This window comes from Amphibalanus amphitrite, unplaced genomic scaffold (assembly GCF_019059575.1).
Source record: "Amphibalanus amphitrite isolate SeventyFive unplaced genomic scaffold, NRLGWU_Aamphi_draft 000802F_arrow, whole genome shotgun sequence".
In the NCBI taxonomy this organism is placed as follows: Eukaryota; Metazoa; Arthropoda; class Thecostraca; order Balanomorpha; family Balanidae; genus Amphibalanus; species Amphibalanus amphitrite.
The window spans coordinates 4666-22388 of record NW_024882296.1 but is presented as its reverse complement, the minus strand read 5'-3'; the positions used below and the strand labels follow the sequence as shown (position 1 = coordinate 22388).

The following is a 17723-nucleotide window of genomic DNA, read 5'->3' as shown; positions in this document are numbered from 1 at the left end:
AAGCTTTAAGAAATTAAAATCATCAAATTTAAAAAGAGAAAAAACTCTTCACCTTGAAGTTTTCCCTTCAGTAGTGTGCGCCAGTTTTGAAATTTCTTAGTACAACTGCGCCACATATCACGCTGCTCGAATCAATACGCGCGTTTTAGCATAATTTCATTTGATTTTGCTCCACAATAGGTGAGGCTTTCTTGCGTGTATCTGGCATTTTCATAGCTTAGATTCAATGCTTATTAAGTACCTACCTGAAATTACACATGAGAAATTACTTAGGTACATTCCCTTCTTAAATAGCACAATATATTGTATCTGTTCTTTGGTCGTGTCTATTACTTATTTAATTTGATTTTGATTTGGCTTTAGATAATTAGATGTGGTTTTTATTGTTATTTCGCGTTTTTGTGTGCTTTTTGTCATGTTAATGATGTGTTATATAACTTGTGATACACTGTCATAATTTGTTTGTTGAGCCACAAATGATGATGAAAAGTGAATTTTGATCTCTGCATTGAAACCAAGCCCAACCTAACCTACCTTCTCCTAACCTTACCTACAGGCTACAACCAAGCCTTCAACCTACAACCAACAACCCAAAACTTAAAACATACAACCTAACCTACAGCACCTCATCCCCACCCGGCCTTGGAAAAAAAACAAGTACCTGCTTTACTATAACTACCGTGGATTTTTGTTATAAATTAATTCTTTTTTTTAGTTCATTTCAGGTATGGATTCTCTAATCATAGCCTAAGAGTAAGTTGTGCATGTTTCATAAGTCTCAAGTGTAATGTTTGTAACTCCCTTTGTCTCCTCCCAGGCTGCCTGGTATGTCGTCTCGGCGCGTCTCGGCCCGGCGCCGGCCGGTGCCGCGGCTCTCCGACAGTCCCGTGACGGGTCACGTGCCGCCGGCAACGCTCCAGCGTGACGCGGACGGTCGTTACTGCGTCACGGAGCGGCTGCAGCCGTCACGGACGGCCGGCGGAGGCGGTGCAATAGGCGGAGCTCTGGGGAAGAGCCCGGGGGAGAGAGGAAGAACCTCAGCACAGTCGGAGCAGAGACCCAACACGGTCACCACGCCTCTGAGCCGGCGCGCTGTGACCAACACACCCTCAGGATCTGGGGTCAATAAGGGCGAGAATACCACCCCACAGCACGCCCCCGTCAGCAGTACGAGCCGGCAGACGGACAGCGCCAGCTCGGGTGTGCGCAGTCTGACGCTAGCCCTGAGCGACCACGGGAGTTCACCCGAGATCGGTGGACATCGCTCGACCTCCGACACACCTCCGGGCCGGCCTCCGGGCACCTCCGGGCCCGCTCCGGCCCGGTCCGGACCTCCGGCCGGCGCGCCCGGAACATTCGACAGCGACGAGGATGACATCTTCGAGTCGGACCTGCGCGGCCGGATCAGTGACGTCATCACTCTTCTGCGCGGGGACACGGACCTCAGTGCTGAGGACGGTGGCGCGGACGGCGGGGGACGAGTGCCGAATGGTACCGCCGGCCGCAGCGGCGCCGGAGGGGCCAGCGGGGACGCGGAGGGCTGCACAGAGCCGCTCCGACCCAAACGCGTGCTGGACTTTGAGTTGGTGACGGTCGCGGGGAGCGCCGCCGAGGAGGACAGCGGCGTGGCGCACGCGCCACCGCTTCCCGCCGGCGCGCCGCCGTGCCGCCTGCCGCCGGCGCACGTGACGGCCGACACGTCTGTGGCAGCGCGCGCGCGCCACGTGGTGGGCCGCCGGCCGGGCGAGCGCGTGCTCTCTGAGCTGGCTGAATTGGCGCGCTCTCCGGGCTCGCCGCTAGTCCGTCAGAAGGCGCGCAGTCGGGTCAGGGCCGGCGCGCGCTCAGTGACTCCCCAGGGCAGGGCGGCGGGAGGACCGGCGAGAGGGGAGGTGACCCCCGTGTCTGCCAGGAGGCGAGGCGAGATCGCGCAGCCGGGGGAGGGCAGAGCTCCTCTGACCGAGAGGGAACTCAACGGGCAGGCGCCCGGTCCGCCGGAGCCGTGGAAATCACCGACAGGACCGCGGAAGGCGACTCAGAGTATCGTGTCTCCGGTCGTCCCGATCAGACACTACCCAGAGAACGCCAATGGTGAGGTCAACGGCGGCGACTCAGAGGTGGCCGCGGGCTCTCCACGCGCGCGGTTAAACCCGTGCACATCGACCGACCGGGAGAACCAGATTCCGCGGACCCGAACTTCGCCCCGACTGGCGGCGGGCGGCGGGCAGAGCCACCTACCGGCGGCCGCGGCAGGCTGTAGTTCGCCGGTGGCGGGCGGCGGACAGAGCCACCTACCGGCGGCCGCGGCAGGCTGTAGTTCGCCGGCGGCCGCCAGGGAGGACGAGGATGAGATAGCCTCTACCCAGCCAGCCTCAAAATTGGTGCTGGATGAGGTGGTGGCCTACGTGGACGTCCGCTCCGGTGCCGATAACAGGTCAGTCGGTGAACGTCAATATAAACTGGTCAGTCAGGGAACGTCAGTATAAACTGGTCACTCAGGGAACGTCAGTATAAACTGGTCAGTCAGGGAACGTCAGTATAAACTGGCGCCTACATAGATATAGATGTAGACATAGATATGTCAACTCCTTACATATTTATTGTCAATATTTTATGATAACGCATTCATTGAGTGGATATGCAATGCTTCACGCGTCTTAATCTCACGGGAAGGTTGTCGGCTTTATTAAGTCTGGTCGGGTCCCAGCGCAATCATTTTTTTCTCATAATGTCGTAAGTCGTTGGAGCGTGTTAATAGAAGCTTTGCATTCTCAAAGGTTAACCTCTTAATTTGATAGCCTTGCCAATTAACTTTCAGGAAGTGACGCCCGTGCAGTGGAGTTATAATGACGCATCGCCTGTATTACCTCCCATCAAAGCACTGCACTGACATGTTACCTTACCGTCCCATCACCGCGTCTCTGCGAACCCCGGCAGGTCTGAGCCGATCCGGACCCAGCTGCGCGCTCTGGGAGCCCTGGTCGTCGAACGGTTCACCAAACATGTCACCCACGTCATCTTCAAGGTAACGACGGAAGGGGAGGGGGTCTTCAGCTATCAAAGGGGGGGGGGGGGGGGCAGCTGGCTGACGTTTAGAGGTACTGACGGATAGGGAGGCGGTCTTCTATCAGGGGCGTGGGGGTGGCAGATGGCTGCTGGCGTTTAGAGTTACCGATGGAAGGGAAGGGGAGCTTCTATCAGGGGCGGGGTGGCAGATGGCTGCTGGCGATTAGAGGTACCGACTGACAGAGAGCTTCTATCAGGGGGGCAGGGGGGCGTAGTGGCTGGCGTTTAGAGGTACCGACTGCTGGGGAAAGGGGATCTTCTATCAGGGAGGAGGGGGGGGGGTGGCTGCTGGCTGGCGTTTGGAGTGGACGATGGCCGTAGCGGGAGGGAGAGGCGCGGGAAAGGAAGAGATGTGTGCTGTGTGTGCCGGTGTTATGTTTTGGTACTTCCGGACATTGTTCGGACATAGCTGAGGTCGTTGCTGGGGTCATTGTTGGGATCACAGGTCAGGTCGATACCGAAGTCGCCACTGATGTCATTATTGGGGTCACTTCCAAGGTCATGCTAGCCGCTAGGTTATCCACCAAGGTCACTGCTACTGTCCGCCCGTGGCTGACCCCCCCCCCCCCCCCGCCGTCCCCCCCCCCCAGGACGGCTCCAAAGCCACGTACGACCGGGCCCGCCGCGACCGTCTGCGCCTAGTCTCAGTGCTCTGGGTGGACGCGTGTCGCCGACAGCGAGAGAGAGTGGAGGAGAACCGCTACCCGCCGGCAGCCGCCGAAAGGTGAGCGACCGCAGCGACATCTGTCGGCGGAAAACGGAAACGGCCTGGGGGACATCTGTCGGCAGAAAATGAAAACTGTAGTTGCGTGCATTAACACTAGGGTGCAAATGTTTATTGCTGTTATGTTTTGTAAAGGTATAGTGTTATACGATGCTATGTTTACTAATTACTACTGATTTGGATGGATCACTTCTGGATCACTTCTGTTGCAAAGTGTTAGTGTCTGATTCATCGGAGAAATGTGTCTTAAACGATAACCTTAAATACCTGAAAAGCTTCTGTTTATTTGTATTTAGGCTGAAGACAAATAATTTATTTTTGGTGAGAAACCGTATTGCGGGTTTGCTCGTGTCAATCACCATCATTTCTCGAACATGCGAAAAGCTTGGAGCTGCGGGGTATCGATCCCCGTACCTCTCACATGCTAAGCGAGCGCTCTACCACTTGAGCTACAGCCCCTGTTGAGAAATGGTGGTCGAGTTGTTCTTTATAAACGGTTTGAATGTTTTTAGGGACTTACATGCGCATTTTTCATCACAGGCCAGTAGCTACTGATTCATTTTTATCGTACGCTTGTGCCTGTCCTGGATTGAACGTAGGCCTCAGTAATGGTAAGACATGGAATTGGAAAGACATGGAACTGAGGTGAATTGGAAGCAACAGTATAATACCTCCTTCTTTTGCATCCCCACTGGGCTCTGTGCGCAGTTGAATACGCAATAGGGTAATGGATAACAGCACCAGCCCTTTCGCTTCAGACATTAATGAAAATTTCCATGACAAAAGATTCTGTTAAAGGTTGGAGCTGCGGGGTATCGATCCCCGTACCTCTCACATGCTAAGCGAGCGCTCTACCACTTGAGCTACAGCCCCGGTTGGGATGTTTGAGGTCAGATTCTCATGCACCGCCGTGTTATCTTTGGCTGTGACCTACATTTGACGGGCCACACCTACCTCACGATCTAATTATACCCTGTGAATGCCAGCCCTCCTTTGATGTGATCCCTGATTGAGGTCCAGCCTGTCAGGTGTTTCCGTGGTGTAGTGGTTATCACATCCGCCTAACACGCGGAAGGTCCCCGGTTCGATCCCGGGCGGAAACACGCGTTTTGCTTGAAGAACTCGGTGCTTCGGTAGTGTTCTTTCCAGGGATGCGGAGCCGGAGCCGGAGTCGGAGCCGGAGCCGCCGGAGCCGGTATATTTTGCCCGGAGCCGGAGCCGGAGCCGGAGCCGTGAAACAATATAGCCCGGAGCCGGAGCCGGAGCCGGAGCCGCCAAAAAAGTCCAAAAAAGACTCCGGCTCCTTTTTATTTTTTGAAGAGGAAAAAAAATAATTGACCTAGTTCGGTTTGACAGTACAAGGCAGTACAACATATGGTAAGTAGGTACGTCATGGGCCATCAAGTGAATGAAAGAGCCGAATATCCCCAGTATCCCACAGTACGCAATCAACTTCCTGTCTGCTCCTCCCCCTCCCCCCCCCACGTCTACTGCATCCCCAGAACATGAGGACCGGTCATCAGGTGACGGCCATTGTTTTGAAGCCAGTGCAGTGGATTGCGACTCCCAGCACCGTCTCTTCCCCCCCTCCCCCCCCCCCAATGCAGCCGAGACGGGTGTCAGCTTACGATGGTTCAGTGAACTCCGATTCGCGGCGACTGCGTTTCCAATGCCATCGCTTCCTAGTCCTTTGTTCTGCCAGTTCTCTCCGAGGTGCGTTTGCGCGGGGACGCGATGAGCCGGTCATGGCAAAGAGTAACGCGTATAACCCATCCAATTTTTATTCCACCCGTATTTAATTGATTGCATAGGGGATGTACTGAGTCGGAGCCGGAGCCGCCGGAGCCGGAGCCACCGGAGCCGGACCATTTTACTCGGAGCCGGAGCCGGAGCCGGAGCCGCCATAACATTTCACCCGGAGCCGGAGCCGGAGCCGGAGCCGATTTTTTCTCCGGAGCCGGAGCCGGAGCCGGAGCCGTCTGAAATTTCCACGGCTCCGCATCCCTGGTTCTTTCGCTTTGTGGATCTTGCGTGACACCCTACCAGCCTCCAAGAACCCACAGTCGGCTGTCGGTTCTTGCTATTGTTAAATATCATCCAATCATTCCTCTCTAAATATGTTATGCGTCGTACGGCCTCCTACTGCAGACGGTCAATTCACAACTCGCTGTCGTGTCGCGGTCCTCCAAACTGCTCACGTGTCCTCACCAACAGACCGTGTTCTCCGTGCTCACTGCTCTCTCCCGCCTTGCTCACCGCTCTCTCTCGGCGCCAGGTACGAGTCGCCGCTGTTCCCGGCCCGGCTCCGTAAGCTGCGCTCCATGCAGCCGCGTGACTTTGATGAGGAGATGGCCGCTGCAGACCGACGCTTTGAGCGCAGACGGAGGCAGCAGGGCCGCCAGCCGCCCGGCGGCCAGACGAGGCCCGGAAAGGTACAGATTAGAGACGTCAATCGGATACCGACTTCCGGTTTTCCGTTTTTTTTTTTCAATAGAAGACACAATTCTAACGAATAGTGTTGTCTTTTTTTCAAACAACCTGCGGTTATACCGATACCAAACCGATGCCAACTTGGTATTTGGTATTTAAGTCCTAATGGTTTTGGTATTTTGTTGGTATTATGAATCCTCATTAATGTATAAGAGGCCCTTAACTTGGTAAAAAGTTGGTATTTCCCTCAGTTTCCCAAGTTGGTTTGGTGTCGGTATTTCCCCGTGGTTTTGGTTGGTATTTGGTTTGGTATCGGTATTCTGATTTTCTGTAATTGACATCACTGGTACGGAACCAGGCCGGGGGAGGAGGGGGGAGGGTCAGAAGGTGACACCAATGGGGGGGGGGGTTATGGGGAACAGATCAGCTGAATTGGCTTCCTCGGCGTCCCATGTATCAGCCGACCCAAAGCGTCGATATTTCATGTCACGATCACTAATAGACAGGTGTCACTAATAGCATGACGTTATACCGTTGTATGTCTGTGTATGACGCCACCTTGTTGCGTATGACGTCACTGCTCGATGTGCACTATGACGTCACCTTCCCCCGTTGTGTGGGTGCAGCGGCCGGCGATGACGTCACCGAAGCGCTGGGGTCGCCGCACAGTGGAGGAGCTGCTGACGCCGCGGGGCCGTCAGAGGTCAGCTCAGGTCACCGCTGACACGGGCTCCTCAGAGGACGAGCTGCCCCTCAACGTGCGTCTCTTCAACAGGTGAGCCGGCCGGTCAGGTCACTGCTGGGGTCACTGCTGAGGTCACTGCTGGGGGCACTGCTGGGGTCACTGCTGAGGTCACTGCTGGGGTCACTGCTGGGGTCACTGCTGGGGTCACTGCTCGGGTCACTGCTGAGGTCACTGATGGGGTCACTGCTGAGTTCACTGAGGTCACTGCTGGGGTCACTGAGGTCGCTGCTCAGGTCACTGCTGAGGTCACTGCTGAGGTCACGACTTATGGCACAACCGGAGGATATTCACGTGCTTTCAGTTCTCATATTTCCGTTAGAAATAGACAATCGCTCGTTCACAGACACCTCCTTTGTGTCGTAGTGTCGCTCATGTGTGTTTCCGCAATGATGTATGTTGTTCCGTGTCCGTCCCGTTACCCTCCTGTTACCCACCATGTGTTTCCGTTCCCATGTCCGTTACCCACCGCGTGTTTCCGTTCCCAGGCGGCCGTTACCGTTTCCGTTACCGTTTCCGTGTGTTTCCGTTTCTAGGTTCATGTCGCCGACGGGCGCGTGGTCCACGGGAGGCGCCGTTCGAAGCACCGGGTCACCCACCGCCAAGGTAAACAGAGCAGCTCAGAGCCAACGAAAGACACGGGATATGATTGGGGTCTCGTATAGTTCTGTGATAGCAGATCGACGACCCACTGGTAGTACAGTTATATTCAGGGAATATTGATACATTGTAGTTTGTACAAGTGAGAACTGTCACGTGCACTCGTGCGGAAGCGTAATGTTTTGGATTAATGGGAATAATTCCGAGTGCTGTGTCTCTTTGGACAAGTGATGTGCATTGTTCAACGTCCATATATGGTGACGTGTTCGAATGTGTGCTCAAATGATGTGTTTGGGCGACCGTTTGTTCTAGCCCTGCTCCTCTCTTCCCTATTCTGCCTAGTTGCGACTAACAGCAACTCATTGAAAACGCTGAAAACGACCCTAACCCAACCAGTAAGCCTTCTGTATCGTGCTAGAGGTGTTTGGCATTGCTGGCAGACACGCGAACCGTTCTACGCTCAGTGTCGTGCTTGTATTTTGGTGTTCATTTTGTGTCGCATGTGCTTTAGCCTTTTGTGCGTGTGTGGCTGCTTCTTTCACGTTTGTTGAGCCTTTCCTTTTGTGTCGCACTGCTAATGTCGTGGCTTCCTTATAGTTTTGGATTCGGCTAGGCAATCCTTTTATCCTGCTTCTTTGTTAGATTTTCTCGTAACGTATTCGTGGCAAATGGCGTGTTTGATAGAAAATGAACAGCGTTGAACATCTTCAAACTCTCTTTTACCTCATCAGTCTCAACCTCATTCAGCCTCATTTCAACCTCATTTTAACCTCATTTCCAAGTCTTTAGGCCGTTTGTTTGGCCATTTTGACATCCCCGTTCTGTCTGACTCTGATCACCTCTCCCGCCGTTTCAGCTGGCGGCCCAGATCTCCGCCTCGCCAGAACTGGAGTCCAGACAGCGCCGCTCCGACAGATCGAAATCATCCCGCGCCAGCCGCAGCAGCTCATCGGCCGAGAAACGAACCACCAGAGCGTCAACATCAGTCACCGCGCAGCCCTCCACCTCTGCCAACCTCCCGAACGGAGCTGCGGCTTGGAAACCGCCAGCGCCGCGGTCAAAATTAAAGCGGATCCTCCCCCTCGACTCCGAGTCTGACTCGAGTCCTGTCCGGAGTGTGGCGGGCGGGCCGGAGTCGGTGCCGGCCGGCCGCCGCCGCCGCCGGCGACTCATGACTCCGCCGGAGTCACAGAGTCTGCTGCGCGGCCCGCTGCTGAACCCTGTGACTCCTGCTGGGGAGGCCGGGCCGCCGGCGCGGTCCGGAGGCGCCCACCCGGCGCTGGGGGCTCAGACCGGCCGGCGGCGGCGGCGGACCGGCCGCGCCGGCACCGGCAGCAGCACCGACAGCTCTGGTAGAGCGCCGAGAGCGACCGGCGGCTCGGTGCGGCGGCTGTCCGGCCCGCGGCGCAGCTCGCTCGACTTTGAGTCGGTGTCGGGCGGCCGTCTGCCGCCGCGCGCCCGGCTGGTGCTGACAAACCTGCACTCTGTGGAGCGCGGCACGCTGACGCCCATCATCAGTCGGCTGGGCGGCGTCACGCTCGTGGACGAGGTAGGTCTGATCTGCGGGAGGTAGGGGCGATCCAGTGAGCTGGGAGAGCGTGTTGTTCGGCGCCCTTCCAGTGAGCTTCTGGGGGAGAGTGTTGTTTGGTAACGCCCGTCTGAGGTCGAAATCAGCGGGAGGAGGGATTTGCTCAGATGTTTTGTACTTCGAGATGAAGTCTCTCATGCCTGGCTCGCCCCTTCTCTCGCCATGCTATGCAGTTATTAAGTATTAACCCCTAATACTGACCTATCCTCTGTCTTTTCTTAGTGGTGACCGCTATAACTAACCCCCGTATCCGTACTCAGGTGACCCCACCACTGACCTATCCCCCCTGTCTCCCCCGTCAGCTGACCCACCACTGACCCCCCTGTCTCCACCCTCAAGTGACCCCACCACTGACCCCCTGTCCCCCGTCAGGTGACGGCCGCCACGACCCACGTGGTCAGCGGCCAGCCACGGCGCACTCTCTCCGTGCTGGGCGCGCTGGCGGTCGGCGCGTGGCTACTCTCCCCCGAGTGGGTGCTCTCCTCTCTCGAGGCCGGCCGCTGGCTGCCCGAGGAGTGCTACGAACAGCGGCTCGACTGGCCCGGTGGCTGGGAGCGCCGCTGTGCGCGCGACCCGCCTTCCATAGCACCTCCCGCTCCGGTGGACGATACCGGGCTGACGGAGACGACATTCAGCGCTCGGGTGGCGGCGGCGCAGGGTGGGGACGGTGGGGAGAGTGAGGGGCAGCGCGGGGAGCGAGGGGAGCCCAGCGGCCGCCCGGCGCCGTCCCAGCGCGCCGCCGCCGCCGCCGCCGGGCGGGCCGGGTTAGACCTGTTTGCTGGCGCCGGCGCCGTATACATCTCCGGCCAGACCCAGCCGCCTGCCGAGGCGCTGGTCAGCCTGGTGCGGCTGGCCGGCGGGGTTGTGGCCGCCGCCGCCAGAGGCGCCACCGTCGCCGTGGGCCGCCCGGTGCGAGGCGTGGAGAGCGTTAGTGAGGTCTGGCTCCTGGACTCTCTGCAGAAGAATCGGCTGCTGCCCAAGTTACGATACCTGCGGAAACCGACCCCCGCCGCGGGCGGCGGACAATCGTAGGATCAGGGACTGGTGGGGACGCTACGGCGGGTGACTGGAACTGGGGCTCTAGAGTGAATCAACACTGATAGATAGGGGAGACCTGTGCCCACAGCTGAATGTATCTATTTGGCAGCTGCTCGACCGAACCATTGTATAGACAGACGCGGCAATGGGTAAGAAGACCTTGCCGTATGAATTCCCTCAGCGGTGCAGCGTTCGATTTACACCCGTGTGTGGGCCACTACGAGTTCATATGTGATCTGCCCGTCACCCGTCCGTGTTAAATATTGGCAGGATGGCGGCCTGGAGAGTGTTCGCCCTGACATTTGCATGATCAATTGGCTGTGCACGATATTTCACTCTCGGTTTACCTGTAAAGTGTATAACTGTATATTATCCGTGTTTTGGTACGATAGATTGATCTTGTTGAAACAGTCCTGGTTTTGTTATTGTCATTGGGCGTGCCATATAACCTTGCCAGGAATGTGGGTAGTGTTGTTTCGCGGTGCGGTATTTTTCTGTTTTGAGTATTCCGCCGTGACTGAAGGCATAATAAACCGAACTTAGCACCACAACTTGGGTTATGGAATGTCTTGTCACGACTGTGACTCATTCGAAAATGGGGCGTAGGCTCAGTTGCGATGCCAAAGCTCACTCGCCATCGTTATAAGAAATCGTTTGTTCGTTTGTCGTGGGTTAGGCCTAGGAGGATTTTAATGTGAAAATGCCCGCGATCAATCTGCCTCGATCCCAATCCCGGCGATTCTATCCCGTGTTATAAAATAACCATGAGCGCCTATTACGCGAGATACGGTCCGTTGGCTGTGGTAATACTGTTCGGCGTGTTTTGAATCACATCCGGCGCGATTGTACGCAGACTGGTGAAGTGATGAGTATTGAATCAGGGCTGATATCTCCTGTTATTGAACTGGACTCGGTGTATTAATTTCTCTATATGATCGCTAAGCCGTGTGCTGCTCGAATGCTGTCAGTGACAGAGCGTTAGGGGAGAGACGGAGGGAGGAAGAGAGAGAGAGAGGGATGGAGGGAGAGAGAGAGAAAAAGAGAGAGGTAGGGGAGAGAGAGAGTGAGAGGGAGGGAGAGAGAGAGAGAGAGAGAGAGAGAGAGGGGGAGAGAGAGAGAGAGAGAGAGAGAGAGAGAGAGAGAGAGAGAGAGAGAGAGAGAGAGAGAGAGAGAGAGAGAGAGAGAGACAGAGAGAGAGAGAGAGAGTGGCGTGCTCGCGCGGCTGCGTCCGATACGGACGGTGGCGCGCACTTTCGGCGGGCGCGGGCAAAAAGTCGGCGCGCGCGCTGCGCTCCGGCGCGCGGCGCGCAGCGGCCGTGCAATGTATCAGAGCGCGTCCGGCCCTCCGCGCGCCGCTCTCTGCGCCGGGTTCGCCACTCGCGGCCGGGACGTGTCACACTGAGGTCATGGCTGGGGCCGGCTCCGCGGCGCGCACCGGCGCTGTGCTGTTCGTCACAGCTGTGGTGGTTGTGCTGGCGAGAGCTGAGACGGTGGAGAGGGGGAATGTCTCGGAGACCCCGCGGGGGGCGAGGGAGCTGCCTTCTGCCGAGCAGTTGGCAGAGATCCGGCGGGTCGTTGAACTGGTCCGAGAGTCGCGCGACCACCTGTCTCCCGCCAAACTGGCGCAGCTGGCGCGCCAGCTCCGTCAGCTGCGCGCCAGGATTGACGCCGCGCGCTCGGAGGAGTCCGAACAGGGCGGTGACTCGGAGAGCTCGGACTCGGCGTCCGGGGTTCACCAGGTACGGAGTTTATCCGGCGGATTCAACAACGACATCGCGGCGCACACCCTGGACGCCAAGGGCACCCTGTTCTACGACGACATCAGGAAGGGCATCATAGAGGCACCGCCTGTCAAGGGGAAGGCCAAGGACGGTTTGAAGAGCAAGGGTGGCTCCGACGGTAAAGACGCCGACGTCAACTACGGCGACGAGGATTACAACTTCGACTTCAGCGACGACCATCAGGACGGCGGCGGCGTCTCCATCACCGTGGGGGTCAGCAGCGGGCTGCACGCGTTCGACGGTAAAACTCGGACGAGCTCGGTCCGCCACGAGGACGGGAAGCGCGTCATCGGCGTGGGCACCAGCTATCCCGTGCCACACGACATCCACTCGTACGGAACTCCGAAACCCCGCGGCGGCTCCAGCTCGACGCTCAAGGCACACCCTGAGACCAGTGATTCGTCTTCACATGGCGGGGAGGGACACGAGACAGACTTTGGGGACGCCCGTCACATCACCGCTCCCAGCGGCGGGGGAGTCGTGGGGTTCGGGCCGCCGAAGGGCGCCGTCTCCGGTGACGTGTTCGCAGACAGTACGACCACGCGATCGTTCCTGGACCACTCTCACCAGACGCGCGGCCAGCTGTTCCACGAGAACTACATCCGCAGCGGGTTCCAGTCGGCGGTGCTACCGCCGGGCGATCCTCGCGCACCCACCGTCCACCTGGCGCCCGCCGTCACACCGCACAGCGCCACGATCGTGGCGCCGCCGCACGTGGAGACGCTCGTGGCGCCGCCCGGTCCGGCCGCCGTGTCGGTCCATATCGGTATCGGCGGCCACGAGCCCGTGGTGGGCTACACACCGCCGGCGCATGTCAGTCCCGAGGAGCATCTCAGCGCGGAGAGACCGCGCAGCGGCGGTAAAATCATCTTTCCCGTGAGCGGGCCGCACCACGCCGAGGTGTCTTACGTGGCGCCGCCGCCCGACGTGCACGTGACACACGTGGAGGAGCACGTGTACGAGGAGCACCACGAGCCGGCGCACGTGACGACTGAGTACCATCAGCCACAGCACGTGGAGGAGCACCACGAGACGCACTCCTACTCCACAGAAAGTCATCCGTACTCCACGGATAGCCACTCTCATTCCAAGGACAGCCATTACTCGAAAGACAGCCACTCTCACCCAAAGGAAGGCTACGGCAGTTCGTACGGGAAGCCCCATGACGCCTCCCAGTACGGCCCTCCCCACATTAAGGCCGTGCCGGTGCCGTACGCCCCCCAGCACATCCCCCACGCGCAGCCCGTCTACATCACCCACCACAAGAAGCGTCCCGGCCTGCTCGACACCCTCCTGCGGCCGTTCCGGCGACTGAAGAACTACCTGTTCGGTGGTGGGCGCGGTCACGTCAAGCCCATCCCATACAGCGCCGTGGAGACGCCCCAACACAACTACTACGAGTACGGGGCTGCGCTCACCACCTACCCGAAAAAGTGCCGCTGTATCGACAACAAGAACGTTCTGGGTGTGCTGGTGGCGGGCGTGGCGGCGGCCGGACTGATCGCCTACGTGTACGCGCTGGCGACCAACAACACGAACGGCTTCGGCAGGGCAGTGGAGAGCTCGGAGCGGGCGGTGCTGGCGAGGCTGATGCTGCAGGAGGCGTGCTCTCTGGGGACGGACGCCGAGGGCATGTGGAACGGCACCGTCTGGGTTGGAGACGGAGAGGGAGAGGGAGACGGAGACGGAGAGGAGGGAGAGGAGGGGAAGAGTCGGGGGGCTGGGAAGACGAACGAACTGCCTCTGACGACACTCAGTGATGTGAAGAGGAGTAAGCTGAAGCGGCTGGAGCAGGAGATGCAGACGCTGGGCCCCAGGGTGGCGAGGCAGCTCGGAGAACCAACTGCGCCAGAACATCAGATCGTCAAGAAGGCAGGAGCCGAGGGCTCAACTTCCTCAGGAACGAACCACCAGCGCAGGAGGCGATCGGCAGCGTTCGCGGGCCAGGACTCCCAGGCTTCAGGCAGCGTCCATATGTACTCGTTCGACGGAATGGACATTCCGATGCGTCACTCGCCGCGCGATCCGGGCCTGCCGGTGGTGCCACCCGAGGCGCGGAGACCAGTGTTCCGCCCGCCGCCGCCGCGACCCTTCACACCCGACCTGCCGCAGGACTACAGCAATCAGTACGGAGTCTACGCATCGGGGACTACAGATGGATTCTTCAAACAGGACCTTCCTCAGGATCACAGCCCTTACAGGACGCAGGGGTTGGGTGAATCAGATACGTTCTTCAACCATGACCTTCCAAAAGATCATAACCTGTTCGGAACGCACGGATCGGGTGGATCAGATGCGTTCTTCAACCACGGAGTCCTGGACGGACTGGACACGTTCGACGATCCGCTCGGATTCAACTACCGACTCAGTCGACGTATGGATCTGGTGGACGACCTCACCGCGCCTTCAGATATCGACCGGAGCGACTCGGGTCCGGCACTTCCTCTGGTGGGCTCAGAATCAGACAGCTCCTTATCTAGCAACATCACCGAGAGTTCCTCCAGCGTGTCCAGCTCCGCCGTGAAGGCCACCCGCGACCTGCCGGGAGCGGGGGACCTGCTGTCCACGGCGGCGGCGCTGCTCCCCATGGTGGACCTGGGGCCCTTCCAGCCGCTCACCAAGGTGTTCCAGGCAGACCCGATGGAGGACCGGTCCTCCGGCAAGGGGGGCAGCAGGGCCAGCTCCTACAGGAAGCGCATGAAGAACATGTTCAAGGGACTGCGACACTTTGTTACCAAAGGGTACGTACTGACTGTTGGGCGTGGGCCAGTGTTAGTTTACCATTTTCTTCACAAGGCAAACAATTATGTTAACGGTAACCCGTTAAAGTTAAGCGTAAAACAATTCATTTTTAAGGTAATTATATTACCTAAGTAGGTATTGTTGCCAAAGGAAATGCTGGGTGACCCAACAATACCTATTCTGTTGCAAACTGCAAAGGTCTCAATTTGATTGGAATTCTGTAACATTTCTTTCACACGAAGCAAGGCTTTTGCCGCTGCTTATGAATACTACTGATGCCGATTCTAAATGCGTCTCGTTACAAAATATCTGCGTGTCGATGGCACCCACTGGCGCTCTGCGGTCTACTTACGGCCGGTTCCACACGGGCGACCGTCCCATTGTGAGTCGCTGCATAATGAGCCTTATGAGCGTGTCCAATGCTCGCTTTGTGGTGACATCGTTCGCCAATTAGGCCGATTTTCACCATTCACAGTGTAGGCTTGAGCACTCAGCGAATGCATCCCTGTCACTCGTAATCCACAGTTGTTGAAATTCAGTGAAACCATATCAGTCACAATGCACAGCCATTGAAACCGCTAGCTGCTTGGCACATCCGCAGTTTCGGTCATAATTTATCCGATGGCTAGCATAGACATTAGGCCAATGCCCCCTCCCCCAATCCCCCACGACACACACACTGAATTCATTATACTGGGCTACATAAATGTCCAGCTCTTCTAGACAGCTCCTCTATCTAGACATCTATCTAGACCTCTATCTAGAATCTAGACAGCTCCATCCGTCTGTCTGTAGCTGTCGCTGATTTCGCTGATCCATTTAACGACCTCTGCCCCCCCCCCCCCATCCGCCCCCAGCGTGCCGTCCATGATGCGGCGGACCGCGTACGACCCCCACTGCGGCTGCATCCCGCTCACCCTGCAGAACGTCGGGCTGGTCGGGGCGCCCATCTTCGCCATCATCGCCTCCGGACTGGTCCTCAGTAAGTGCCTCAGGTCGGCTGCACTGGACTCGTCAGCGATCGGTCCGAACCATGGTCTTTTCCTCCACTTTAAATATAATGATGAGTAGGTAAAGGATAGTCTGAGCTCGGAAGAACCCTTTCAAGTTTCAACTGGATAAGTGATGAGTTTTGTGCAGATTGTTATGTGTGAATCAATTGTTATGAGTCATGACTCATGACTATGTCCTGCCTGGCACATCTGTTTTCGGTGCTACGTGTCGTTTCTATTCCAACTGTGACTATGCGTTATGTTCGTTATTGCAGCGTTCCTGGTAATGCAGAGTACCAACCAGGGGACGGGACGAAAGCGGTCCGAGGACGACGCCATATCCGGTGAGAACAACAGTAACGACTAACGACAGTAACGAGTACGACACCGATACCGGGACACGGGGAGGCCGAGTACGGCCGATAGCCACAGGGGTGCTGGACACGGGGATACCATAGAAAGGGGACGAGGATAACAGGGGTTTGCGGTGTTAACAATCCGGTAAAGGGTGCCGTATCAGGTCTGATCACAGAGTGTGAAGTAGATTCGCTGATTCGGCGTCACTCTGAACATAGGAACGGGCGTTTTCTGTAACGGAGGGCAATGTCAACTCATAAGCGGCAGGCCTGTCCCGCCTACGTCGTGCCATTGTGATTGGCGGATCACTCTCACTGAGCCGCTCTGATTGGCGGATCACTCCCGGCGAGCCGCTCTGATTGGCCATTAGTGTTTGCCGCGCCGGCGCCCCGCCCGCCCACCGTACAAAGTCTCGTGCCCTTCCGCTGTGACCACCACCGAAAGAGAAAACTCCTCAGAAACTGACGCGGCTTCATAAAAGTCAGCGAGCCGGGTGAGAAATCCGCGTGTCGGCCTTTGTCCCTGGCCGCGAGTCGTTTCACGAGGCTGTTTTTGCTCGCCATTTCCGTCGTAGCAGTGCGTTAGAGGGAGTCGGTGGCGGCCCGTCCCTTCATCGGCAGTCCCGTCCTCAGTCGCTACTGTTGGTAATAGTTTGGTCAGTTGCTGATAATCAGATTTATGCATATGAAAATCAAATTAGCAATAAGTATTCACCTTCCAAAAGGCGCAAAACACATCCACTATCTCATTTCTGATTCGATATATGCAAAAAGAAAGAAAGAAAATAAACCAACAACTAAAAGGCTATAGTTCTGGGTCATCACTTCAGTTAGCATCAAAGTCCCATTCTGATTCAGCTTGAACCGCCGGTTGGCTTGGTTTCGGTTCGGACGTGTCACCGCCAGGCGCCTGCAGTGTGACTGGTGTTAGTCACCTCCTCGCCCGGGCGGGCGTTGCAGTCTCCGGTAACTGCAGTGGAGAGTAGGAAACTAACACCAGTCTCTGCGGCAGGCGGATGGAAACTCAAGCGCCGCGAGAATCGCAAGGCTCCAACCGATATCTAAGTGAATACGAGGAAATCAAAGCCAGATTGAGTAGTAAGCGTGTTTTTCGTGAGTTTAAATGGAATTTGCCGGTCCTTTGCGGGGAAAGCAAGCTAGAGAGATAAGCGAATTTATCTCGAATAATCGCTGCCAGTTTTCACACCCTAACGATCTATCATATGGTAGATCTTTGGTGTGATGCTGATGATCAATTCAGCCTGTAGAAACATGTCACTGCTATCAGTTCATGCATCACATTGAATACCTACATGGTAGATAATACCACAAAGCAAAACTGTGCAGACGGTATGAAACATATAGCCCTCGTCCAAGCATGCACCGCTCCGCCATGGCTCATGTCGCGCAAAACTTTCGCGGTGCACGCGGCCATCATATTTCCGCTGCTCGTTCCACTCGTTCCGGGTCGTTCCGGGTCGTTCCGTTCCGCTGGTGGAGCGACTCGTGCCCCAGCGCTCGTAAGCTGCAGTGACTGGCGAGTAGGTAAGTCCCGTGCGCGCGCGCACGAAAGTGGAAGTTCGGTCACCCTTTGGTGAGCCACCAGCTCGTGTTGGCGTGTTTACAAAGTGTGAAGGAATGAGAAGAGAGTGATTTAGTGGATTCTG

The 17723-nt window shown here is 56.9% G+C and overlaps 1 protein-coding gene and 3 non-coding genes across 4 annotated transcripts; 2 read left to right on the top strand and 2 right to left on the bottom strand.

Annotated features, from left to right (window-relative positions):
* Positions 1–129: 129 nt before the first annotated feature.
* On the top strand, positions 130–16067 carry LOC122366381. The gene is made up of 13 exons (XM_043338589.1): positions 130–180; positions 818–2431; positions 2935–3022; positions 3654–3787; positions 6063–6219; positions 6844–6992; positions 7496–7565; positions 8416–9108; positions 9520–9814; positions 11644–13619; positions 13695–14707; positions 15566–15690; positions 15976–16067. The coding sequence occupies exons 2-13, from the start codon at positions 828–830 to the stop codon at positions 16065–16067; spliced, it is 6396 nt and encodes a 2131-aa protein (XP_043194524.1). The 5' UTR covers positions 130–180; positions 818–827.
* Trnaa-agc lies at positions 4174–4246 on the bottom strand. The gene has a single exon. It is a non-coding gene; the product is annotated as a tRNA-Ala (tRNA).
* Positions 4588–4660, bottom strand: Trnaa-agc. The gene has a single exon. It is a non-coding gene; the product is annotated as a tRNA-Ala (tRNA).
* Trnav-aac lies at positions 4818–4890 on the top strand. Its single transcript has one exon. It is a non-coding gene; the product is annotated as a tRNA-Val (tRNA).
* Positions 16068–17723: the final 1656 nt, after the last annotated feature.

What these genes read in the sequence shown, in the direction of transcription:
- LOC122366381 (XM_043338589.1), top strand. Translation starts at nt 828, where the DNA reads ATGTCGTCTCGGCGCGTCTCGGCCCGGCGCCGGCCGGTGCCGCGGCTC. An exon ending in CGCTCCGGTGCCGATAACAG is followed by an intron (nt 2,432 to 2,934) that starts GTCAGTCGGTGA and finishes GAACCCCGGCAG; the next exon opens with GTCTGAGCCGATCCGGACCC. An exon ending in GGCGGCGCAGGGTGGGGACG is followed by an intron (nt 9,815 to 11,643) that starts GTGGGGAGAGTG and finishes TGTTCGTCACAG; the next exon opens with CTGTGGTGGTTGTGCTGGCG.